Consider the following 26565-nt stretch of genomic DNA (forward strand, 5'->3'; position numbering starts at 1 on the left):
TATTGGGTTTGGAAATGATCTAAAAATCAAAACATCACATGAAGAAAATTGCTAATATTTATATATATATTTTTTAGAAACAGAAATATATAAAGTAATATACAGTGCCTTAGGAGAGTATTCAGACGCCTTGACTTTTTCTACATTTTGTTACGTTACAGCCTTATTCTAAAATGGATTTAAAAATCCTGATCAATCTACACAAAATACCCCATAATGACAACGCAAAAACAGGTTTTTAGAAATCACATTTACATAAGTATTCAGACCCTTTACTCAATATTTAGTGGAAGCCCCTTTGGCAGCGATTACAGCATTGGGTCTTGGGTATGACGCTACAAGATGGCACACCTGTATTTGGGAGTTTCTCCCATTCTTCTCTGCAGATCCTCTCAAGCTGTCAGGTTAGATGGGGAGCATCGCTGCACAGCTATTTTCAGGTCTATGCAAAGATGTTTGATTGGGTTCAAGTCCGGGCCCCTCAAGGACATTCAGAGACTTGTCCCGGAGCCAGTCCTGCGTTGTCTTTGCTGTGTGCTCAGGGTCATTGTCCTGTTGGAAGGGGAACGTTCGCCTGTCTGAGGTCCTGAGCGCTCTGGAGCAGATTTTAAACAAGGATCACTCTGTACTTTGCTCCGTTCATCTTTCCCTCGATCCTGACTAGTTTCATAGTCCCTGCCACTGAAAAACATCCCCACAGCATGATGCTGCCACCACCATGCATCACCGTAGGGATGGTGCCAGGTTTCCTCCAGACGTGATGCTTGGCATTCAGGCCAAAGAGTTCAATCTTGGTTTCATCAGACCAAAGAATCTTGTTTCTTATGGCCTTTTGGCAAATTCCAAGCGGGCTGTCATGTGCCTTTCACTGAGGAGTGGCTTCCATCTGGCCACTCTACCATAAAGGCCTGATTGGTGGAGTGTTGCAGAGATAGTTGTCCTTCTGGAAGGTTCCCCCATCTTCACAGAGGAACTCTAGAGCTCTGTCGGAGTGACAATCGGGTTCTTGGTCACCTCCCTGACCAAGGCCATTCTCCCCCGATTGCTCAGTTTGGCCTGTCGGCCAGCTCTAAGAAGAGTCCTGGTGGTTCTAAACTTCTTCCATTTAAGAATGATGGAGGTCACTGTTCTTGGGGACCTTCAATGCTGCAGAAATTCTTTGGTACCCTTCCCCAGATCTGTGCCTCAACGCAAACCTGTCTAGGAGCTCTACGCACAATTCCTTCGACCTCATGACTTGTTTTTTGCTCGGTCATGCACGGTCAATTGTGGGACCTTATATAGACACGTGTGTGCCTTTCCAGATCATGTCCAATCAATTGAATTTACCACCGGTGGACTCCAATCAAGTTGTAGAAACATCTGAAGGATGATCAATGGAAACAGGGTGCCCATGAGCTCAATTTTCGAGTCTCATAGCAAAGGGCCTGAATACATATTTTTTTTAATAAATTTGCAAAAAATTCTAAAAACGTATTTTCGCTTTGTCATAATGGGGTATTGTGTGTAGATTGAGAAGGGAAAATATATTTAATACATTTTAGAATAAGGTTGTAAAGTAACATATTGTGAAAAAGGGGAAGGGGTCTGAATACTTTCCAAATGCACTGTATGTACATTTATGAAAAATAGAAAGAGCACAACACAAAAAAATTCACAGTACTCAAAGAGTCAACAATAGATTGTTTCTAGGTAAATACTTTCAAATATATATAATTTTATCCACAAATATATTTATACTCTGTTTTCTTCTGTGGCGACAGCTACACATGTCTACATACAACACAGGCTCAAAGCTTTGAGATTAAACACTTAACACATAAAAGTAGGCTCTAACGCAAATTACATTTACTTAATGAATTGGGTTTTCTTTTACATGCCCAAACAAAGTAAAATTAGTACAAACCATCCCTTTTCTCCTAAAAAAAGATATTTCTATTCAAACCCCCCAAATACTAAAAGTAAAGGCACACCAGAGAACATTCATGGATTCTATGACGGTGGGACTCTTTTGGCTTTACATTAGCATGGCACATGACATAAAAAAAAAACATGTTGTATTGTCACATATACCGAATAGGTGTAGTGAAATGTGTTGTTTTACAGGGTCAGCCATAGTAGTACAATTATGTACATCTAAGTGCCCATACTGGGGCGGCAGGTAACCTAGTGGTTAGAGCGTTGGACTAGTGACCGAAAGGTTGCAAAATCGAATCCCCGAGCTGACAAGGTAAAAATCTGTCGTTCTGCCCCTGAACAAGGCAGTTAACCCACTGTTCCTAGGCCGTCATTGAAAATAAGAATTTGTTCTCAACTGACTTGCCTAGTTAAATAAAAGTAAAATAAAAATAAAATAAATATGTCTATAAACACAGAGAGAAACAATACATTTTGAACATGACACCAGAGCGTAAATAATCAGGATGTGGAATGTTTGTCAGAACAAGTACACCATTAAGATTACAAGATGGCGCCGGTATATTGCAACGTTGAACTATTTCATGCCCTGGTGAGTAAGATTGACAATGTATTTATCACATACAGAAAATAAACTTAAATTGAGAATCTGAGTATGATTTACTGAACATTAGAACAGCAAAACCAGACAATGACTATTTTGGCTTATATTTTCATTCCACAATCTCAACTATATCAGGTTCTCAATTATTTGCTTTGAAAAATGTAAATGTTGGTATGAAATTGTGTACAACATTATTATGTACAATCAGAATGAAAACAGCTGAAGGTCTAGTGGTGTCGGACCCAGATAGAATGGCACGTTGTTTTTGTGGTTTAAATGTAATGCCCAATTACTGTGCCCCAAATGTAATGCCCAATTACAATACTGTATATATTTATGATCCAACACGGCAGCATGTAGCATTTTAGTTACCTCACAGTGGATACAAACATAAAACATTATAGTATATATGGGAATACTGGCCAAACATAGCCACTTTACCATGTCTTACTTAAAAACATAACATGCATAAGGCTTCTAATGCACACAACCTTGCACATTATATTTGGACTGTCTCCTTATAACATTTTAGATTATTTACAATAGTTGCAAAAATATATATATAGCTTTACAATGGCTGTTTTTATATAGTATAAGAGGAACCCATACTGCCGAAAGCCAAGCTGTGTAACACCAATCAAACTTGAGACTAAGGACTGCAAAGCAATCATCACTCAATATGACCAAATGCACACCGCTGATACTTTGTCATTAATGTTGTAACAGTATGTTTAGACGGATGCGTTGCCAAAGTCCTGACCGATTGTCATGACCAGTTGGCTTGCAAACAGGGTTCATCAAGATATCTTTCACATTACTTTTGTCTTTCACATTTCTTGGTATCTATCTATCTATGTATATATCTTGCTTGGTTATTAAGTCCTTTCAGATTCCAAGTGATTAATAGCACATGGCAGGATGCTTTACTCTATCTGGCGTTGAGGGGAAAAGAGACTGCTGAGAGGCTCCTTCTCACACTATTGCTCTCTGATTCAACTAGTTGCTTTGACTATCTCCTATAGCATGTGGATAGGAGGTAGCATCTCTTATTTATATAGCATATTGATAGGGGTTAACAGGCACTCTGGTTGACGGCCATGTTGTTCCTCTCACTAATCTTGCTAACACCCACAGATGGTGTGTGCAGACAGGCAGCTTTACTGTCTCCAGTGCTATTGGTGTACACTAGCTTGTTTACAGCTTAAACTAGACATTTAAGGTCAAAACAAAATTCTCTGTTGTGGTTGCAGAAAAAGCAGCATTTGGATAAGAAAAAAAGTCTGGTATTTCACTAACAGTTGTTTCTTGTCTGTAGCTAGAGTTCTATTGCTCTAGAGATGTGAGGCCTTGTTGCCTTTCTGTGGTATTAGTACTATTTCCCCTTCAGACCAGTCCTTCCAGTACAGTAGCTCTGTCACAAAACCTTAACGACTTGTGTTGAAATAAAATGGTACACATCGAATTTAACCAGCAACATCAGGTATTTTTTTTTCTTTCTTACAAAATCCTTTTGTTGTTTTTTTGTCTTCTTTTCTTCTTTTTTAATAAATTCTTCTTCTTTGTTTTCACAAAGCATCCCAAAATAATTCCTTTCATTGAGCGGGGAAAAAAATGTTAGCAAACCCAGTTCCCTGTGACCCGTGTGGCCCTTCCTGTGGCCCTGCAGAGGGGTGGGGGGCTCTCCTTCTCCGCTGGCCCCGGACTGGCCCCAAGGCTACGCTGTGCTGCTGCTGGAACAGGGCGTGCTTTGTGTGCTGCCAATACTGTGGGCCGCACTGCTGTTCTCTGAGGCTGGGGGCTGGGGCTTCTGGGCCTGCTGTCGGCCAGCTGTATCACCTGGATATGGAGGGGGAAGGGTTGGGAAGAGAGAGAGGAAGAGGGGTGTGGGAGAAAGATCAAAAGAAATAGAGAGAGGGAGAGAAGTAAAAAAACAGAGAAGAGTGAGAGAAGATTGCGTGAGGGAGGGAAGGGGGAGAGAGGGAAAGAGAGAGAGAGATAAGGGTTGATGCAATACATGACAATTATACAAATTTCAGCTATGTTCTTCTGTGCCATTTATTCAAGATCTCTTGTTATCTAGAGGCCACAGGCTCAATCTGGTAAGACTGATGTTTAAATTAATCTCCTTAGTTCTCCCAGTGATACTGGTTGTCCCATGTGGTGACCATCACTTCACTGGGATTTGTTGTTAAGTGAAAGCAACAGTCGCCTAACACACAACGACTCAGCCAATCAAAGCGGAGTGTCTCAAATGGAAAGAACTGAATTGAGGTTTCTCAGTCCAGCTCTCCCCTCTGTTATCTGCAAGCAATTAGCATAGCTTTAGCAGATGTAGCAGAATAAACATGAGACAGAGGCCTTCTGCCTGGATCTCAAACCACTGACTTGTTTATTGTTCTGTGTTTAAATGAGCATTCCCGCTTGTAGATTCCTGGGCTACAGAGCTGGAGAAAGAAAGTTAGGGGGCAAATAAAAATGCTTCCATTTGTTTGGAAAGCTTGTCTGACTGGAAACTGAAGGCATCTGAAAAAAGCCCTGTGTTTGTTTTACATATCTGGCACACTGTGCTTCTGGTATTAAAATGCACTCCGTCCGTTGTTTGTTTGCAAGCTGGGCTGTCTTCCTTCCTGCATAGCTTAGTGAGGACCATACAGGATTCGTCCTGGTGAAAAGTGGTACACTATAAAGCAGTAGCCACCAACCTTTTCTGAGTCAAGATCACTTTGAGTCAAAAAGCAAGCCGAGATCTACCACTCAGATCTGTCTTAAACATGACTTATAAAATATAAGCCTATGAAACTAATTAAATTAAAAACAGTTCTGTAGCAATGAGGTTTGTGCACCAAGCTATAGGCCCAATACATTATCACTGCATATTAGCTACACTTGAATTGCCCAGCCAATGTTGTTCTTCTCAGACCAATTTGAAATAAAATGTAACAAAAATGTAGGTATATGATCAGACTGGTAATAGATCATTTGTTGTGTTACTTGTGAGGCACTGCTGAGTGAGCATAATCATTTGCTTAAAATGTGTTTACTGGACTGATGGCCTGCATCTGATGGTCAGTCTGAGAGAAGGGGGAGCAGCTGTGAGGCTGCCTCTCACCCAACTCACCGTCCCTCCTCTCTCCCTCTGCTGAGAAAAGGGGACAGTCTTCCAGCTGATGCCAAAACTCAAGTCGTACTGCATAACTCCTATGACCAGAGAAAGTTAAATATTCTTCGATATTTAAAAAGTCACAAGCAGCTAACAATAACAACAAGCTCATTGGAACACTTTGCTATACTCATTCATTGCAGCTGCAGTGCTGGTTGTAGCGTGAGTGGAAGTAGGCAGAATGCACATTTTATGGCTTATAAAAAAAGTGTTGAACAAAGTGTTGACAATGCTGAATAATAACTTAAACATGAACTTAATCATAAAAACAGCAGCTCTTTGCTGTATTCGTTGAGTCTCTCTCTAGTCATGGTTTTAAAAGGTATCAACTTTGCTGTGCATTCGAGGCTTCTTTTTTCAGTCTATGGCTTGAGGAAACTGTGCAGACACGGTGATCTGAGCAATCTGATTGGCCAGTGGTAGTCCTATAAGAGCACTTGATTTGCTCTCTGGGGCTGTCGGGTAGGCGGAGTTCTACTTTCAGACACATGATGGGAACACTTCGCCTTTCCGGCGCTATGGCTGCTGAATCAAGAGCACCTACCGCCAACAGTGTGAAACTAATTTTAAAAATGGAACTCTAGGCTTTATCGTTTTTTTTTTTTTTTACATTAACCATTTTTTTTACAGAAATGTTTGGTGATTGACTAGGAATGGCTTGGAGATGGACCATTCGATAGCAATTGACCGGTTGGTGACCACTGCTATAAAGTGAATAGTGTGTCATTTGGGATACAGTCTAAAGCTACCATATTGATCTTTGTTGGTTTCTGAAGTGGTCCTGTGTTTGGGTATTACTGTAATTTATGTTTTGCGTGTGTGTATGTGTGTGTGTGTCAGTGGCAATCGGTGTCATTTCAGATGAGGGAGGATGATTATTTTTTTGATGAACATGGCCTTATTTCTATTATAGCAAATTGGATGACTGTCATTAATTTCCATTCCCCCAGCTCAATGTAACATTGATAGGTTTAGGCTACTACATGATACTGGAATTTTCCCAAAAATGAGGTTGCTACAACCTAGCCAAATGAATGAAAATGTACAATGTAGGTGCACAGGTCGAGAGAACTTTTAGTAATCAAGGTGACAGAGAGTGACACTTTCAATACCACCTTGCTCACTCTTGCCTGCATCTAGCAGACCTAAGGTGTAATCATTAGTCCAACAGTTGCAAAGAAGAGCTTATTGGACAAATTGAAGTATGTTTATCCCCGTTTCATTCTGTTTGCTTCCATTTAAGAAGCGTTTTTCAACAGAATCGGAAAAATGAATACACTCCTAATCACACGCAAACACAGTTCACTTTCATAGCAGCCACATACAAACAGCTCGTTGTATATATAATTCCTTCTCACATCTATCTATGTGCTCTCCTCCTCCCACCTTTTCCTTTCATTTGTGGACCAGAGCACAACACATCAGCTGTCTGTGACCAGCGGGAAAAAACGTTCCATGAAAAAAACCTTCATATCATGACCGCTAACGGCTACACAGTCTACATCGTTGTTACATACTGTAGTTACTATAACTAACGCGTTAGTAAACCCGCTACAATCATGCAGTGCAGTGTACAGTCAGCAGCAAGCAGTCTAGCAGTTACACCGGCGGGCCCCAGTGGCAATAAATTGATAAAACCACCATGACTTGGAAAAGTTCCAGTGTTGGATAGCCATATCCAGCTAGCTAACATAGCATCCCTCTCTGTTTGATCCGGGTGTTTGAGTAGGCTAAACTAGCTAGCTGCATTTGACGCTAGCTAAGTAGTGAAAAATATATATACAATGAAATATAAACGCAGCAAAAAAAGAAACGTCCCTTTGACAGGACCCTATCTTTCAAAGATAATTCGTAAAAATCCAAATAACTTCACAGATCTTCATTGTAAAGTGTTTAAACACTGTTTCCCATGCTTGTTCAATGAACCATAAACAATTAATGAACATGCACCTGTGGAACTGTAGCTAAGACACTAACAGCTTCCAGACGGTAGGCAATTAAGGTCACAGTTATGAAAACTTAGGACACTAAAGAGGCCTTTCTACTGACTCTGAAAAACACCAAAAGAAAGCTGCCCAGGGTCCCTGCTCATCTGCGTGAACGTGCCTTAGGCATGCTGCAAGGAGGCATGAGGACTGCATATGTGGCCAGGGCAATAAATTGCAATGTCCGTACTGTGAGACGCCTAAGACAGTGCTACAGGGAGACAGGACGGACAGCTGATCGTCCTCGCAGTGGCAGACCACGTGTAACAACACCTGCACAGGATCGGTACATCTGAACATCACACCTGTGGGACAGGTACAGGATGGCAACAACAGCTGCCCGAGTTACACCAGGAAGGCACAATCCCTCCATCAGTGCTCAGACTGTCCGCAATAGGCTCAGAGGCTGGACTGAGGGCTTGTAGGTCTGTTGTAAGGCAGGTCCTCACCAGACATCACCGGCAACAACGTCGCATATGGGCACAAACCCACCATCGCTGGACCAGACAGGACTGGCAAAAAGTGCTCTTCACTGACGAGTCGTGTTTTAGTCTCACTAAGGGTGATGGTCGGATTCGCGTTTATCCTTCGAAGGAATGAGCTTATGATCGATTTGGAGGTGGAGGGCCCGTCATGGTCTGGGGCGGTGTGTCACAGCATCATCGGACTGAGCTTGTTGTCATTGCGGGCAATCTCAACGCTGTGCGTTACAGGGAAGACATCCTCCTCCCTCATGTGGTACCCTTCCTGCAGGCTCATCCTGTGTCAGTGGTCTGCCATGGCCAGCGAAGAGCCCGGATCTCAATCCCATTGAGCACGTCTGGGACCTGTTGGATTGGAGGGTGAGGGCTAGGGCCATTCCCCCCAGAAATGTCCGGGCACTTGCAGTTGCCTTGGTGGAAGAGTGGGGTAACATCTCACAGCAAGAACTGGCAAATCTGGTGCAGTCCATGAGGAGGAGATGCACTGCAGTACTTAATGCAGCTGGTGGCCACACCAGATACTGACCGTTACTTTTGATTTTGACCCCCCTTTGTTCAGAGACACATTATTCAATTTCTGTTAGTCACATGTCTGTGGAACTTGTTCAGTTTATGTCTTAGTTGTTGAATCTTGTTATGTTCATACAAATATTTACACATGTTAAGTTTGCTGAAAATAAACGCAGTTGACAATGAGAGGAGTTTATTTTGTTGCTGAGTTTAGCTCTCTCTCTCTCAATTTGTTCAAAACTGTTCAACACAGTGGTTCTTCCTTTAAAAGTTGTGAGCTTACGCAGCGGGACGTAGAGGTACCACGGCATCACGGCTTCATTGCTCCAGACCACCGCAGGGGGGAGTTAGAGCACTCATTATACGTAAAAAAAATATATATATATATTATATAATACTATGTTATTACAAAAAAGGTTTTAGTCTTCTGGCATTACCTGAGAATTTATCAAATGCTTCTCAAAGATCCCCTCTGGTGGTCAAACTAGCACTAACTTGCATTAACAGAAAAAATGACTGACTATTAAATAATGTGCCACAGAATGCTGCAGCCCGCAAGGTGTGCTGCAGTATGACAACTTTTAAAAGGTGGAACCACTGTATTGTCCTTCTCCCTCTGAGTAAACTACTCACCACATTTCATGCACTGCAGTGCTAGCTAGCTGTAGCTTATGCTTTTAGTACTAGATTCATTCTCTAATCCTTTGAATTGGGTGGAAACCATGTCAGTTAATGCTGCGAAATGTTTAATGTTTGACTATTTTAATTTTCTGAAATTCACTGAGGAAGAGGTTCCTCCCCTGGTGTGTGTGTGTTGCGTGGCTCTGGGCCCACAGCCTGTCTGGTTCCCTCTTTCAGACCCCTCATCTCTCTCTCTCTCTCTGCTCTAATGTTTGACAGAGCAGCGTTGCCAAAGAGCTCCAGCTAAACACAGTCCATATACACACAGAACCCTGCATGGGCTTTCAAACACAAAAGGCCTCAGCTCTCTTTAACTTATCTTCTCTGTGGCCATTCTCTCTCTAAGAAAACTTCAATAACAAAGTCAGTTCGCCTCCTAGTAGGACTCTAAGGGGTAAATCATCATTTGAATTTTCACTTAGTCATGCATTGATATCAATAAGAGACTAAGGGTGTTTTCACACATAGTCCTCTTTAAAATAATTTCTCAGTCCTCTTTAAAGTGAATTCTGGGGTAACCCCCCCCCCCCCCAAAGAATACAAAATTTTTGTATTCACACTGCACTTGCCTTTGAATGAGGACTCAACTCTTTTGCCAGTTCACTTCACCTATTTTGTGGTCAGAGTCCTCTACATTGCTATGCTTAGAAAGGAACCAAGATATTTTACCAATATTCACTCAATGCACTCCGGGTTTTTACAAAGTGCAGGGAAAGCCATTCCATCAGAATGTGTTATCAGACAGCTACTGTAGATATACAGTTGTAGTCGGAGGTTTACCTATACTTAGGTTGGAGTCATTAAAACTTGTTTTTCAACCACTCCACAAATTTCTTGTTAACAAACTATAGTTTTAGCAAGTCGGTTAGGACATCTACTTTGTGCATGACAAGTAATTTTTCCAACAAACCATTACAGACAGATTATTTCACTGTATCACAATTCCAGTAGGTCAGAAGTTTACATACACTAAGTTGACTGTGCCTGTAAACAGCTTGAAAAATTACAGAAAATTATGTAAAGCTTCTGATAGGCTAATTGAGTCCATTGGATGTGTACCTGTGGATGTATTTCAAGGCCTACCTTCAAACCCAGTGCTTCTTCACTTGACATCATGGGAAAATCAAAAGAAATCAGCCAAGACCTCAGAAAAACAATTGTAGACCTCCACAAGTCTTGTTCATTCTTGGGAGCAATTTCCAAATGCCTGAAGGTACCACGTTCATCTGTACATACAATAGTACGCAAGTATAAACACCATGGGACCACGCAGCCGCCATACCGCTCAGGAAGGAGACACGTTCGGTCTCCTAGAGATGAACGTACTCTGGTGCGAAAAGTGCAAATCAATCCCAGAACAACAGCAAAGGACCTTGTGAAGATGATGGCGGAAACAAGTACAAAAGTATCTATATCCACAGTAAAACGAGTCCTATATCGACATAACCTGAAAGGCCGCTCAGCAAGAAAGAAGTCACTGCTCCAAAACCACCATAAAAAAGCCAGACTACGGTTTGCAACTGCACATGGGGATAAAGATGTTATATTTTGGAGAAATGTCCTCGGGTCTGATGAAACTGTTTGGCCATAATGACCATCGTTATGTTTGGAGGAAAAAGGGGACGCTTGCAAGCCGAAGAACACCATCTCAACCGTGAAGCACGGGGGTGGCAGCATCATGTTATTGGGGTGCTTTGCTGCAGGAAAGACTGGTGCACTTCACAAAATAGATGGCAATATGAGGAAGGAAAATGATGTAGATATACTGAAGCAACATCTCAAGACATCAGTCAGGAAGTTAAAGCTTGGTCGCAAATGGGTCTTCCAAATGGACAATGACTCCCAAGCATACTTCCAAAGTTGTGGCAAAATGGCTTAAGGACAACAGAGTCAAGGTATTGGGGTGGCCATCACAAAGCCCTGACCTCAATCCCATAGAAAATGTGTGGGCGAGCAAGGAGGCCTACAAACCTGACTCCGTTACATCAGCTCTGTCAGGAGGAATGGGCCAAAATTCACCCAACTTATTGTGGGAAGCTTGTGGAAGGCTACCCGAAACGTTTGACCCAAGTTAAACAATTTAAAGGCAATTCTACCAAATACCAATTGAGTGTATGTAAACTTCTGACCCACTGGGAATGTGATGAAATAAATAAAAGCTTAAATAAATCATTCTCTCTACTATTATTCTGACATTTAACATTCTTAAAATAAAGTGGCGATCGTAACTGACCTAAGACAGGGAATTTTTACTAGGATCAAATGTAAGGAATTGTGAAAAACTGAGTTTAAATGTATTCGGCTAAGGTGTATGTAAACTTCCGACTTCAACTGTACCTACTTACATTTTGGAAGCTAATAGATTGCATTTAGTTAAAATATGAGACATAATTGTTTTAATGAGAAGATACTATTAACATGTAAATATTATTGGTAAAATAATAAATATCAGAATAATAACTGCAGATTAAATAATTCTGTAATTGAACATTTAACACCCATGTAGGCTACTGCCCCTTTAAGAGCTAGAATTGATTTTGTACCCTACACCTACCTGTATGTTCTGATTCTGAACAAATATGTTGTCGTCTTCTCCCACTATTCAAATCCCACAATCGAATTAACAGTTTATGAAGCTCTCTTAGATCAAAAAATGGCAAACAAATAATCCGAACTAAACATCACACATATTTAGGAATTTCTGTGCATTCTTGACAATCGCTAATCAATATCCAAAAACAGCCCTTTTTCTCCGCAAACCATCATCTTCTGTCTTTTGTGGTACCAATGTGAGGAGTTATGGCATGGGAAACGGTGTTGCAGTAGTCTAGTGTGTGGTGTGGGGATAATGGCAAGTGACCATGGGGAGCTTTGTGTTCGCATTGCCCTAAAAAGGGGAACCGAAACGCAGAATTCAAGCGAACCAAACTCAGACCACGTCTCGAGATTGCCTCAATTTTTTGGAGTGTCCACACTGCACAAAAGATTACGCAAACTGCACCAAGTTCACAAAAATTGTCTGAAAGGGACCAAGTATCAAAACACCCTAAGTGAAAATTCAACAGAAATGGAAGTTATTATTCACCCCTAAAAACATACTTGGCGTTCCACCATACTCTCACAGAGTTTGAACAAACAAAAAGCTTATAAACAAACGCATCTATAAATCTCATGATGAGCCATCCAAATAGGCTATATAAATCAAATGTTATGTTGTTGTAAATGTTATTGTGAACCATCTGGCCAGATTGAGAAGTGTCTCATATGGTGACATCACTTGTCATTGAAGTGAAGCAACAGTCTATTGACCCTGTTCCATCACACATTCCATTCGGAGCCCGGGTAACTCCCACTCCCTGTCTCCGGGGGCAACCTCCTTAACGTTTGGTGAGATCTATCCCAACACAGGCCGCAAGATCACAGCTCCTCTTTTATAACTTTATAAACAGCAGCCTCCGGATCCCAAATGGCAATAGATCTCTGTTCAAAAGTAGTGCACTATTTAGGGAATAGGGTACCATTTGGGACGCAAACCAAATTCCTACCGTACCATGTCCTAAAATAGAGGGATATTGGGGTTAGTACTTATCACGTCCTGTATAAACAGGATGCACTACTGTACTGAAGACACTCTCATTGCTTTAATAAACCAGCGAGATCACACCAGTCTACTGGACGATAGACTTCAGTATTCAACGTTTTGTCCAGGTCCCTAGGATATCGGGAGATGCCTTCAATACCATCCAAAAGGGGCAATGTGAGCACGTATTACCATCCAGTAGGCTCAAGGCTTGGGCGTTGTGGATGGGGCTAGAGAAAGGGCATAAACCGCGCGCTTCGGCTCTGAGGATCGAGGGTTCAATCCCTGTGCAAGGCTCTCGTTAGATTTTTTTCTGTTTTAACCTTATCCCAAACCTTAACCCTGACCTTAACCAGTCGGAATGAATGCTTAAACTTAACCGTCAAGTTTTTTCTGTTTTAACAACCTTAATCCTTACCTACTTTTACTTCACCCATAGACGATTATCCTCCCTCTTGGACAAACATTTAATACCGAAGTGAGATCTTGTTGAATAAACAACTTTCTCATAGCTGTTTCAGTTTATGTTCAAATATCTCTTATTTAACATTTTTATTAAATAAATGTCCCTTTCCCTGTGGCTGCTAACACAACGTAATGATAAAGAATACTTGAGAGTAGACCCTCCACTCCCCTGGGTCTACTTGTGAACGTCTATACCAGTTATGGGGAATATCAAAGTAGGAGCTAGCAGTCCTATCTGCAGTCTGATAAGGGAAACCACAGTTCACACTGCTACCTGATTAGAATGTGTTGTCATGCCTAGTCTGTTGAAAGGGTCAGTTTTGAGCCATCAGGAGAATGCTTCAGTCATCTTAGAGTTTTCTTTAAAGGATTTAGCCAAATGGGGTCTACACAGACCAATGTTAATGTTTTGTGAGTGGGTGAGACAGTGTAGATACCTTTTTTGTGATTTTGGCATTTAATGTGAACAAACCTGTATTTAACATTGTCCCTCGCCTCCTGAGGGGATACGTGTGGGTATATTTGATGTTTCATCATTCACTGGTTTAAAAAAATATTCAGCCGCAGATATTTTAAGGTGTTTTTGAGAAAATATATATTCTTGGAGTAAACTTGACTATGCTAATGTTTCCATGTAGGGATATGTTGGTCTTACAAGTCAATAGTTTCCAAGACTACAGCAGAATAGAATAGGGATACATCCCAAATAGTACCCTATTCCCTATATAGTGCACTACTTTTGACCATAGCTATATGGACCTCAACAAAAGTAGAGCACTATATAGGGAATAGAGTGCCATTTGGGACGCAGCCTAATCCTCTCTGCCTGTTATGATCCAACAGAGGAACCACAAGCTATAACACCAATATTAAAACCACATGCCTGCAGTGTTTTTTTAAAATCACTTCTATAAGGGCTTTACTCTCCTAATATAACTACATTCCATACACCTGTTTCCCTAAAGAAGTTCAACTTCTGACCTCAGCTATCTTTGGGCCACAGGCCAATCTAAGGCTTGGGTTTCTTTTGGTGGGTCTCTATAGGAAACTCATAAAAGTGTTATGAAGTGGACGTTTTAAAGAGGTGCTAGTATAAACAAGCGTGATGAAGATAAGGTAAATCACGCCTAACACCTGATCACTCCAACGAGCTGTAGAAATGAACACCCCGGCTATAAAGTCCAAAAGTTATGGGCGGAGCTAGAAAGTTGGCTGTCAGAAGTATTACAATGTAAACTTACTTTTAATCCATCTGTCTGCATATTTCAAGACATGGGGGTGTAGTGAGATTCCCAATGCACTGGAGGATTCTCTTTTCATCACTCATCTTGAAAAAATGTATACTAAAAACATGGAAATCAATCAATCCGCAATCATTAACACAATGGAAAAATCTAATGATATATTATTTAAATAATGAAATAGCATGGGCGACAAAAGCGATTTGGTACAATTTAAGGCCAAGTGGCAAACAGTAATGCAGGCATTAGGGATGGGGGTGTGAGCATGCAGGTCTGGGCAGATGAGATGAAGTCATTGTTTGTGTGCGTCTGTAAGTTGTTGTTCGTATGTATATTTATATGAACTGAAATATACCTCAGTGGAGTTTTCCACACTAACCCAATGTGCACTTCTCAGGAGACAGCTGTAAAACGACTGCCTGATGCCTAGGGCTGGGAATTGCCACAGACCTCACGATAGAGTATTATCACAATACTTAGATGCCGATACGATATGTATTGCGATTCTCACGATTCTATATTTATTGCAAATCAATAATGTGATTTTATTGCCATTTGATGATCCAAACATATTGCTCACTATACCAGTTGAAGTCGGAAGTTTACATACACCTTAGCCAAATACATTTAAACTCAGTTTTTCACAATTCCTGACATTTAATCCTAGTAAAAATTCCCTGTTTTAGGTCAGTTAGGATCACCACTTTATTTTAAGAATGTGAAATGTCAGAATAATAGTAGAGAGAATGATTTATTTCAGCTTTTATTTCTTTCATCACATTCCCAGTGGGTCAGAAGTTTACATACACTCAATTGGTATTTGGTAGCATTGCCTTTAAATTGTTTAACTTGGGTCAAACGTTTCGGGTAGCCTTCCACAAGCTTCCCACAATAAGTTGGGTGAATTTTGTCCCATTCCTCCTGACGGAGCTGGTGTAACTGAGTCAGGTTTGTAGGCCTCTTTGCTCGCACACGCATTTTCAGTTCTGCCCACACATTTTCTATAGGATTGAGGTCAGGGCTTTGTGATGGCCACTCCAATACCTTCACTGTGTTGTCCTTAAGCCATTTTGCCACAACTTTGGAAGTATGCTTGTGGTCATTGTACATTTGGAAGACCCATTTGCGACCAAGCTTTAACTTCCTGACTGATGTCTAGAGATGTTGCTTCAATATATCTACATCATTTTCCTGCCTCATGATGCCATCTATTTTGTGAAGTGCACCAGTCCCTCCTGCAGCAAAGCACCCCCACAACATGATGCTGCCACCCCCGTGCTTCACGGTTGGGATGGTGTTCTTCGGCTTCCAAGCCTCCCCCTTTCTCCTCCTAACATAACGATGGTCATTATGGCCAAACAGTTCTATTTTCGTTTCATCAGACCAGAGGACATTTCTCCAAAAAGTACAATCTTTATCCCCATATGCAGTTGCAAACCGTAGTCTGGCTTTTTTATGGCGGTAGCATTGGCTTCTTCCTTGCTGAGCGGCCTTTCAGGTTATGTCAACATAGGACTTGTTTTACTGTGGATATAGATACTTTTGTACCTGTTTCCTCCAGCATCTTCACAAGGTCCTTTGCTGTTGTTCTGGGATTGATTTGCACTTTTTGCACCAAAGTACGCTCATCTCTAGGAGACAGAGCGCGTCTCCTTCCTGAGCGGTATGACGGCTGCGTGGTCCCATGGTGTTTATACTTGCATACTATTGTTTGTACAGATGAACGTGTTACCTTCAAACGTTTGGAAATTGTTCCCAAGGATGAACCAGACTTGGAGGTCCACAATTTGTTTTCTGAGGTTTTGGCAGATTTCTTTAGATTTTCCCATGATGTCAAGCGAAGAAGCACTGGGTTTGAAGGTAGGCCTTGAAATACATCCACAGGTACACCTCCAATTGACTCAAATTATGTCAATTAGCCTATCAGAAGCTTCTAAAGCCATGACATAATTTTCTGGAATTTTCCAAGCAGTTTACAGGCACAGTCAACTTAGTGTATGTAAACTTCTGACCCACTGGAATTGTGATACAGTGAATTATAAGTGAAATAATATGTCTGTAAACAATTGTTGGAAAAATGACTTGTCATGCACAAAGTAGATGTCCTAACCGACTTGCCAAAACTATAGTTTGTTAACAAGAAATTTGTGGAGTAGTTGAAAAACGAGTTTTAATGACTCCAACCTAAGTGTATGTAAACTTCTGACTTCAACTGTATGTCTGCTACAGAGAGACGAGAGAACATGAGAAAATTAGTTTTGATCAGTCATGGTGCCGAAAACATGTTGGCTCACTATTTAAAAAGAAGATGGAAAACAAGCTATAGTATGAAAAATACCGGAGTTTTGGCGAAGGTACAGCAAACTGGCACAAGCTAACGTTACCTAGCAAAAATGCGATACTTGTAGTCAAAGTATCAATATAATATCGTCCTCAAAAAATATTGCAATATGTAACTGTATGGATTTCCCCCCCATCAATACTGTTACCCTACTGCTTCTACATTATACTGTATCTGACACACATCTCTGTAATGACCTCACCTAGATTAGATCAACTTTATTATCCCACCTAAGGAAATTCATTAGAGCTCCCTGATTCTATTCATAAAGAGATTTCACAGTTTCCCACTGAGAACACATCATGGATTGGTGAAGAGGGGCCAACAACAGCATAGTAGGCATACAGTACACAGGGCCGCTTAAACCGGCGGGCAGAATACAGCACTAGTCTGTTCTATGCACTCTTAGATAAAAGGTGCTAAGTAGAACCATACAGGGTTCTTCTGTTTGTCCCCATAGTGGAACCCTTTTTGGTGCTAGGTAGAACCCTTTGCAGAGGGTTCTATCTAGAACCCTCTATGTAGGGTTATTCAAAGAACCCCCTGTATATGGTTCTACCTAGAACCCTCTATGAAGGGTTCTACCAAGAACAATTTTATCATCTAAAAAGGTTCTTCCTAGAACCGTCTATGAAGGGTTCTACCGGGAAGCGTTTTATCTTTGGAGGGTTCATCCTAGAAACCTCTATGAAAAGTTCCACTAGCCTTATCACCCTTTAAAATGTAATTATTTATGACAATACATTTAATGTAAAAGGCCTTACCTTGAGGGCCTAGCTGTACCCTAACACAGGGGTGTTAGGAATCTCCTGGTTTACAGGCCACATCAGGCCTGCAAGTCACATTATGCTGGCTTGCAAAGTTTACTATTGGAATCCAGACAGAGTTAGGATATCCAACAAGTGGAATTGTTAATCACCCGCAACCAGCATTCTAAAACACTGCCGGGGTAGGGAAGATTAGATGATTGATGTAATCTCAGTATTCAAACTGGAACAACCATCTCAGTAATGGGTGCAATATATTGGATTAGTTTAGGAAACTTTGTTATTTATCTTTGTGTAGCATAAAATGTATCAATCAATCAATGCAAAAACACATATATTAAAACAAACAATTCTGTAAATCTCCCTGCCATAAAGCATGCTGGGAAATATGATATATGGTTCTATGTAGAGCCCTTCTTACCTTCCAAAGAATCCTTCTTGCATCATCAAAGAATGCTTTCTTCCCAAAAAACTGTTCTTAGGATGTTAAAGGTTCTAGGTAGAACCCTTTGTCTTACAAAGAACTCTTGTATTCCAAAAAGCTAAAACCCTATCCCCCCACAAAGAACCCTTTTGGAACCCTTTTTTCTAAGAGTATATGCAGCTGGGGTCCTCAGCACAGAACCCACTGATCCTGTTTATGAATGATTTTACTGTGTTCTGTGTAGAACACATCAGGAATGGATGAAGAGGGGTCACCAACATAATGGCAGGCCAGGCAGATCCACGGTCAGCCAACCAGCACAGACAGGCCTGTTTTGTTCTACAGTATGTGCTGGAGTGTCCTCTGCAGACTTCAGGGACCACCACACTTCCTACTAAAGGTCAGCAGGGATCAGAGTTCACCAGAATGGGGATGCTGGAGGGCAAGGTCTTGGCGTCTAACGGACAGATTGTGTCTCTCTTCCTGCGAGCCGAATGGCGAGTGCGCCACAAAATGGACAGGGGAAATTCCAGCTTCCAGCCAGTCCCCTCTCTGTCCTAGCAGAGGCCATTGTGTCCGAGAATACTCACTGACCACTCCTGACCACCCCACAGGACCTAAGACCCATTCAAAAGCAGGAAAGAGAAGAGCCGCTTACGCTGACAAACAGGATATATTTACAGTAGAGGAGTCAATGTGTTATTGTTAACTCGCCTCTGTCAGCTCTTGGATGTTTTCCAATTATAGAATAGCAGCATTCTGGCACTGTGATGTTTAGGACATTCTTTAGATGGTCTTATCTTTCCATCAGAGTTGGGCTCAATTTGAATTGAAGGCAGTCAATTCAGGAAGTGATTTGAATGAAAAATTCAGAAATGTAAAAACTATTGAAATAACTAGCTTCTACTTTTTGACTGCCTTCAATTCGAATTGAGCCTAACCCTGGTGATGAGAGGTTACCATCAAGGTGAAACCTTCAGTCTTACATGAGGGCCAGCAGGTACGACCTGATGCAGCAGCAGGTAAAGGGACAGAATACAGATGTATACAGTACGTTCCAATGAGGGTCTACGTTCCAAACTAGCATAGCACTAGTGAATGTTCCATTCCACTTGAAATGAAGCAATGTATTGGGTATACATTCTAAGTAGTATGCCAGTGTAGATGTAACTGTATGATGTATTTATTTATTTAACCATTATTTAGGCAGGGAGTCCCATTGATACCAAGGTCTCTTTTTAAGGAAGCCCTGCATGGCAAGACCTACCTTTGTCTCTAGATACAGTAGGTAAAGGGACAGGTCAGAATGACGTACCTGTATGAGAGTAGATGAACCACAGGGCTCCGGTCAACAGCGCCCCGATCACAAATGCGGCGAAGGCGATCCCAACCACGGTCGGGGTGTCCAACACATACAAAACAGCTGAGGGAGAGAAAAGGCCGATTTTTTTATTCAACGGCATTTCTTTTTCTCTGGACATGACCGTATGAAAACAAGTTATATGCAAATAACATAACTCAATCTGGTCAACAGTTATTTTGTCAAAGTGATAAAATCCTGACATACAAAAACCATTGGTTTAGAATCTCCTAGCAATGACTGACTTACTTTCCCCTGGTGGGTCAGGAGGGCCTTGTGATGCCGTGCGGGTGGGAGGCACTGAAACATAAAACAGACTGGTATTAACACAGAACAACAATGTAACACATTTGTAGATGCACGAAAACACCACATCTCAACTACGTGTTGAAGCGTCAAGAACACTTGCTGTGACGTAAAGTGCCAGTGCATATGAATGGAAGCTGAACAACTCAATGGACATAACTACCTTGGGATAACCAGATCCTGAAAATGACATTGTGTTGATAACTGTAGTTCTAACGAATGTGGTACAGAGATCTGATGCAACTCAATGCAGTTCCAGTAGCTAACTAACAGAAACTTAAGTCTATGTATCAAATGGCACCCTATCTTCAATAAAGTGCATTTCTTTTGGCCAAGAGCCCTATGTGCCCTGGTCATAAGTAGTACACAATCAAAGGAATAGAGTGCAGAGATGAACCTGTTGACTTCTAACAGGTCTCAGCTTACTCCTTCATTTCCGGTCATCTGGATGGCTTTCAAAAGTCAAATTAGCTTCTAATTACTTCTGAACAAACAATACAATGGTGCTTATTGTGTAGAGGCGAACTCAAGAGCAGGCTTGGTCCGGGTCCAAGACTCCAGCACAATGAACAGCTATTCTGGGAAAGAACACCTTTGGGTTTTCATTCCCTCGTGACAGACGATGACAGAGCCATCACAGGAGATTTTGGTAACACGACAGCCCACCCTATCTTCAATTCTCCATCCCTTTCCCCCTCCCCTCCAAACCGCTCCATGACAGTCCCCCTCCACCTCCCAATCTATCCCCTCCATCCCTCCCTCCCACTCCTCCTCCTCTCCAGTCTTATCTGTTCCTTTCGGCCTGTTATGTAGAGAATGCAAAGCTGACCCGTTAACACCCAGAGACGCCCAACGAGTTCCAGGTCAGAGGAGAGGATAGAGGAGCCGCTGTGATTAAAGGAGTTACATTAACCACTACTCATTTTACAGTACTGTTGTAGAATAACTTTCTAAGCCAGGTCAGACTATGAATGGATAGCCCCACCTCAGTTGGGGTTTTGGGCCGGCTGAGATTCCGAGTATGGGTGAGAGCTCTGAGGTTCTGTGTAAGGGTCACTGCCCTGTTCCCGCCTAGCCTCGCCCACCCATGTGCTCTAATAAAGATGGTTGAGTGGTCAGCTGTGTCATCCTCCCAGACCAACTCTGCAACTAGCACATCTGACAACAGTATGAAAGACACCCTGAGGTCCAACCATTCTCAATGTAAGAAGCAAAGCTTTGTTCTTCATACTTATGTAGCATTCACAATGATTTCAGCTCCGCTACATGTGTGAGAGGAACGGCGAGAGAGAGGGGGAGAGAGACAGAGTGAAAGACAGAAAGGAAACTTAAGGCGTGGCAATGTTCTCATCTCCTTAAGCTCTAGGCACAGTTGACCCTGAAACGATAGCTGCTCAATAGAGTCAACGTCATTTGTTTGCACAGACTTTGCTGTTCACAGAGTGGAACAGAAGAACACTCCTTCAGTGATGTGGTGCCTTGTTTCTCTTACCCTCTGAACCCTGAACTCCAACCCGTCTCCCCAAAGTGTGTACAACTGACAAATGGAGTCCCTGTGAGATCCTTGACATCCGAGGTCTGTATTCAGATAAACAATACACCATTTGACTTGGTTGCACAACTTACTCAGTCAGACAGTCAGTCAGCTAACAGGCACTCAGTCAGACAGTTTTATGTGTTGTATAATTTCTGTACTGTAAACAAGTCAAAGGAAGGCATAGGGAGATATGGAACAGGGGATTCAAAATGGCGGTGCTCTAACAAAGTTGGCTGTTGACTGAAAGCTTAGCAAATTATATATTTTATCGGAAGCTTAGCACTGAAACCTGCATCTGATTCAAGTGTGGGGAGACTTATTTTCGTAGCTCAAGGTTCTTACCACTATTCAACACTACTCACTATCTGTGTTCGAATACCCATACTGTATACTGCATACTTAATGACTATATACTACTAGTTAATCTTAGTATACTGTAAACGAACTGTATCCTTTCAGTTGAGCATACTAGCGCTTTGCCTGTCTACTGGAAGTTGATGCTGTTGCTATGCAACCTCTTGCTAGCTTGTTAGCATAACAAATGACTAGCTAGACATCTTACGATTTCGGGTGTGTTCGTCAATTCAACCTGGAGTGCCAGAGTGCGCTCATAAATTCAGAGCATTGTCAGATTGTCTGCTCGTAAATTCAGAGCGTTTAGCTCTCGGAGCATTCAGAGCGCAAACTGGACGCTCTGGCCGAGGAGTAGGGTTGATCAAAGCATTCTGACCTCACAACGGCAGTCAAGCACCCAAGCTAACTGGCTAACTTGCTAGCTAATTCCAGACACGAATGAGAGAACACCTCACTCTGGCCGCTTTACTCGCCCTAGCAGAGCTGGTTAGGCTGTTTTTATGTTATCCAGAGCGTTGGTGGCAATAATTGAATTACACTTTTCCCCCGATATTTACTGACACCGGCCATATTCAACGAGAGTGCTCGGAAATTGGAGTAGGTAGCCAGAATTAACAATGTCCATTGAGAACGCACAACGACTATACCACTTAGCTAAGCTAAGAATGACGTGAATAATCAAGTCAATAAACATTGGGTAGTTATAGTTAGATAGCATATAGTTAATATGCTGGTAAGTTGATGTATTAGTAGCCAACTAACGTTAGGTAGCTAGCTAACATACCGGTACATACTGCTGTAATGATATGCTACGCGGTTCGTAAGGATAACGTAGCTAACAAATTATCAGCTAACATAACATGTAACGTAACTTATTTGAAAAGTCATTACTTTATTACATTGCTCAACATTTTCATAACATTAGTCATAATTAGTTAAAGCAATTAATTTTTATCCGTTCTCGTTAAACTTCGGCTGCCTATTTTCCACCATTTTCTTCAAATCTGAAAACGTAGTGAAACTACGCCCGTTTTCTGAAGAATTGCATTATGGGCCCTAAAAGCACGGAAAGTGTCCACTACTTGTAAACTTTGAATTTAGTACGACGTTAAGGGAACTTTTGGCATATTAACTATATCCATACTATGACCAATAAGCATACAACATACTCAATTTACTTCACAATAGTACAGTTAGTCTGAGTATTCGAACACAGCTACTGTCTCTTTCACTAATAACCACATGACAAATACTATAGTACACTATGGTATAAATACTATAGTTTTCACTATAGTTTTTTTGCAGACTTTCCTGCAGTATTCACTGTAGTGTTTTTGTGGATTAAAGTCGGCATAAACACAGTGAAAACTGTAGTATTTACATATCTATCTATCACTCCAGTATCCCTGCACATTGTAAATATGGTACTGGAACTGACCCTGTACATAGTATGCTTACTTACTTTCTCGTATTCTTTTATTTCTAATTTCTTTCGTGTTTTTGTTCTACCTTATGTTATTTTTAGTATTACATTGTTATTGATTACTGCATTGTTGGGTTTAGAGATTGCAAGATAGGCCTTTCACTGTACTAAAACTTGAAATTTGTATTTACTGTAGTATACTGTAGTATTTACAGTTAACTATAGTATAAATACTGTAATAAAATAACTAATATATACTGTAGTAATTAATGTAGTGTTTTTGCGGATTGTAGTATACTCTAGAATTTACTGTAGTGTTTTTGAGGACATTAGTGTAATATTTACTATATATATATTTTTTAATTATCTTTGACATAGATGTGGAGGCTTTCTCCTTCAGGAAACCTACTGAAAAAATACAAAAAGTGCACATTTTCCAGGCCCTGTAGGTAGGTATAACTGGGTTCTGAATGGAGAGTTCAGAGCTTCTGGTCCTTTGTATGACCTGTAGGCAACACAATATATGGTCTATACTTGGCATTTAGGTTTCTGCCTTACGGGTGGCACAAATGTTGATATGGGGGAGGGAATGGGAAGGGTATATGCAAATTAAATACTGTAGTACTTACTGAAGTGTTTTTGCAGACTATGGCATTTTTGCAGACATTACTGTAAGATTTACTACTGCTTATTTTTTGGGATGAAACAGTTGTATTTACTATAGTATTCTACAGTATACTATAACATTCTATAGTAAGTATTACACATGATCAAGTGATACTGCAGTGTGTAGTATAGTATTCTACAGCATACTACACTTTACTATAGAATTGTATAGTAACTACTGTAATATTCTATAGTAAACTGTAGTATTTTTTCATGTGGGTAACTAGGGGGAAATGGATGATTTTGTTACCATTTCCTTACAGCTCGCAGTTCCATAAAAACGTTGAAAATGTATTGATGCTGTGAGGCAGTAAATGTACCTTTGATGGCTGAGCTTTGAGGCATTTATGTCTTTCCGTACACCAAACTGCCCTCTTTGATTTGTAGATCAAGCTGAACTCATTGGGATCCTGTCCAGTGCAGGACTCCAGCTGCTTTGAAAAGACTGCTTGTTTTCTTTGCCATCTCACCATTAGAGATGCCTTTGTATTAAAATCATGGTTTCTGAGCCCAGCTGTCTTTTTTTCCATTCGATTCTTTGGCATATCTGTGCTTACTTAAACACATGCACCGGAACATTTGCGTAATGTACTATATAGGGAATAGGGTGCCGTTTCTGAGTCTGTGCCCAATATTCAGGCCCTGCAGTGGCATGGTGCTCATTCGTTAACACAGGCCAAATCAAGTCCATTAGTAAACACTCCCCAAGTCCCCATTACTGTTTGCCATGCTTAATTTGCTCTGGGCACAATGGCAGCCCTTAGTGATTAACACAGTATGATTAAACCTGTGAGTCAAGTATTGCATCCTAAATGGCAGCCTATTCCTTTTATAGTGCACTACTTTTGACCAGGACCCATAGGGAATAGGGTGCCATTTGGGACGCAACTTGTGAGTCAAAAGGGGTTAACTCATCCCACCCACTGACCACAGTCCACTTGTTGATGTAATCACCCCATAAGGGGAAGCTGATTGGAAAAGCCCTGGCAGTGAAAACAGCAAATGGGCTCTCATGATATCACCCCATCTATGGTTTAGATCATAATGGGTGCAATGTGATGCTTGGTATCAGAACTCCCTGGACCAGCCAGCCTAACAACGCATGGACCACAACACACACGCCCGCACACAACTACAGTTTTATCAGACATTTTTTCTGTTTTGTCCTCTGTAATGTGAGTGATCCTGGGACTGCGTGATCCCAGGACCTCCCCAGTCTACCCCACCATCTGATCACACACACCCAGCCCTATGTGCCTGACGGAGGGAGTGAAAAAGCATTTGACTAATGTAGCGATGAGGAGGCCTCTAGCTCTGGATACACTCCCAAAGCTAGCGAGAAGACCACTCCACTCCTCTCCCTCCCTCCCTCCCTCCTTACCTCCTTCATTCTACCGGGAAGGGGAGGCCACAGAGAAGGGCTAAATGAAAACAACTGGAGCTCCGTGCTGGATGGATGTGGATGACTCGTCTTTTCCGCTCCTTCTGCACAGTATTGCTTGGTAGAACTGTGGTAGAACTGGAATGGGGCCTCAGTGCTAGCAGCAAGCCCCCCAAACCCAAGCTATGCTCCAATGAGCACACTTACACCCCCCCCCCCCCCCCCCCCACACACACACACACAAATAAACTCCAGATGCAGGGAGGCAGGGGAATGGAGGGAGGATGCGATGCGCTTTGCATTGTGACTTGAAAAGTTTTCTCTGCCTCTCTTCCTGCAGAACTGAAGTTGGTTTTCTCTGGGATGTCCTTCCTGCCACCCAGTTCTCTTATTTACTCTGTCTTCCTGTTCTTCTTCAATGACCCTCAACACAGCTCTGTCTCCTCTGGCCAACTGGCTCAGCATGTGTCTTAGTTAGGCAGACTGCACATACAGTATGTCTCAGTTAAGACTTTCTCCACAGAGATTCATATTTTTTTTTAATGTAACCTATATTTAACTAGGCAAGTCAGTTAAGAATTTGTTCTTATTTACAATGACGGCCATATAATGTTAGAATGAGACTTTCAGTATGTCTTGCGAGACTACACTAAGATTATACTCTGATGCAGTGTTGTAATACTCGAGTCCAGGATTCGGACTTGATCCGGACTCAAATCACGATTATCATGACTCGTGACTCGACCAGTGGTGACTCAGACTTGGAGTAAAATTTGATTTGATTTGTTGTCAGAAAATCTCTCTCTTGCATAATTCAACATATTATCTTCAACAGAAAATGTTAGATGGCTGTATTATCTATTTAGCGTTACAAACGTGCAACACTGTAATATCATTTCATTTTTTTTTTTTTTAAATGGTTGGACCGCAGCTTTTAGCACTACCAAGAGACTCGTGGCTTGAGTATAAAGGAATCGAACACTAGGGACATGGGACTCGACCTCCAGGTTTAGTGACTTGACTACATCACTGCTCTGATGTAATGAGAGGAAGGGAAGAAGGGAAAGAGGGAATGAGTACTTTCAAGAACTTCTTACTTCAGCATATTTATGCCATCCTCCCCATATATTCTGGATAAGCTGGTTCATCATAGAGGTTACATTGGATATGAGGGCTGTACAGTACGTTAGCTTTCTTAGTCCACTCACCTGGTCCCTCCTCCACTGTGTCATGTCCTTCCACCACCACCACCAGGGTCTTGGTAGAAGTCTTGGCGTTCATCATCATGGCTAGGATGATCTCTCCGTTGACAGACGTACACGCCTCGTCCGGTTGGATACACTGCATGGAGAGAAACACAATAGGACCACTGAGGAATCCC

At 41.6% G+C, this 26565-nt stretch overlaps 1 protein-coding gene across 1 annotated transcript in view; it reads right to left on the reverse strand.

The window, feature by feature from the left end:
* Positions 1-2314: 2314 nt before the first annotated feature.
* LOC120052611 (transforming growth factor beta receptor type 3-like) overlaps positions 2315-26565 on the reverse strand; it is a 132149-nt gene continuing 107898 nt past the window's right edge. Inside the window, exons 14-17 of the mRNA XM_038999622.1 lie at positions 26393-26525; positions 19767-19817; positions 19473-19580; positions 2315-4357 (exon numbers count right to left, since the gene is read on the reverse strand). Coding sequence (XP_038855550.1) covers positions 4236-4357; positions 19473-19580; positions 19767-19817; positions 26393-26525 — 414 coding nt within the window. The 3' untranslated portion in view covers positions 2315-4235. The remainder of the gene's footprint in view (positions 4358-19472; positions 19581-19766; positions 19818-26392; positions 26526-26565) is intronic.

This window comes from Salvelinus namaycush, chromosome 8 (genome assembly GCF_016432855.1).
Source record: "Salvelinus namaycush isolate Seneca chromosome 8, SaNama_1.0, whole genome shotgun sequence".
Taxonomy (NCBI): domain Eukaryota; kingdom Metazoa; phylum Chordata; class Actinopteri; order Salmoniformes; family Salmonidae; genus Salvelinus; species Salvelinus namaycush.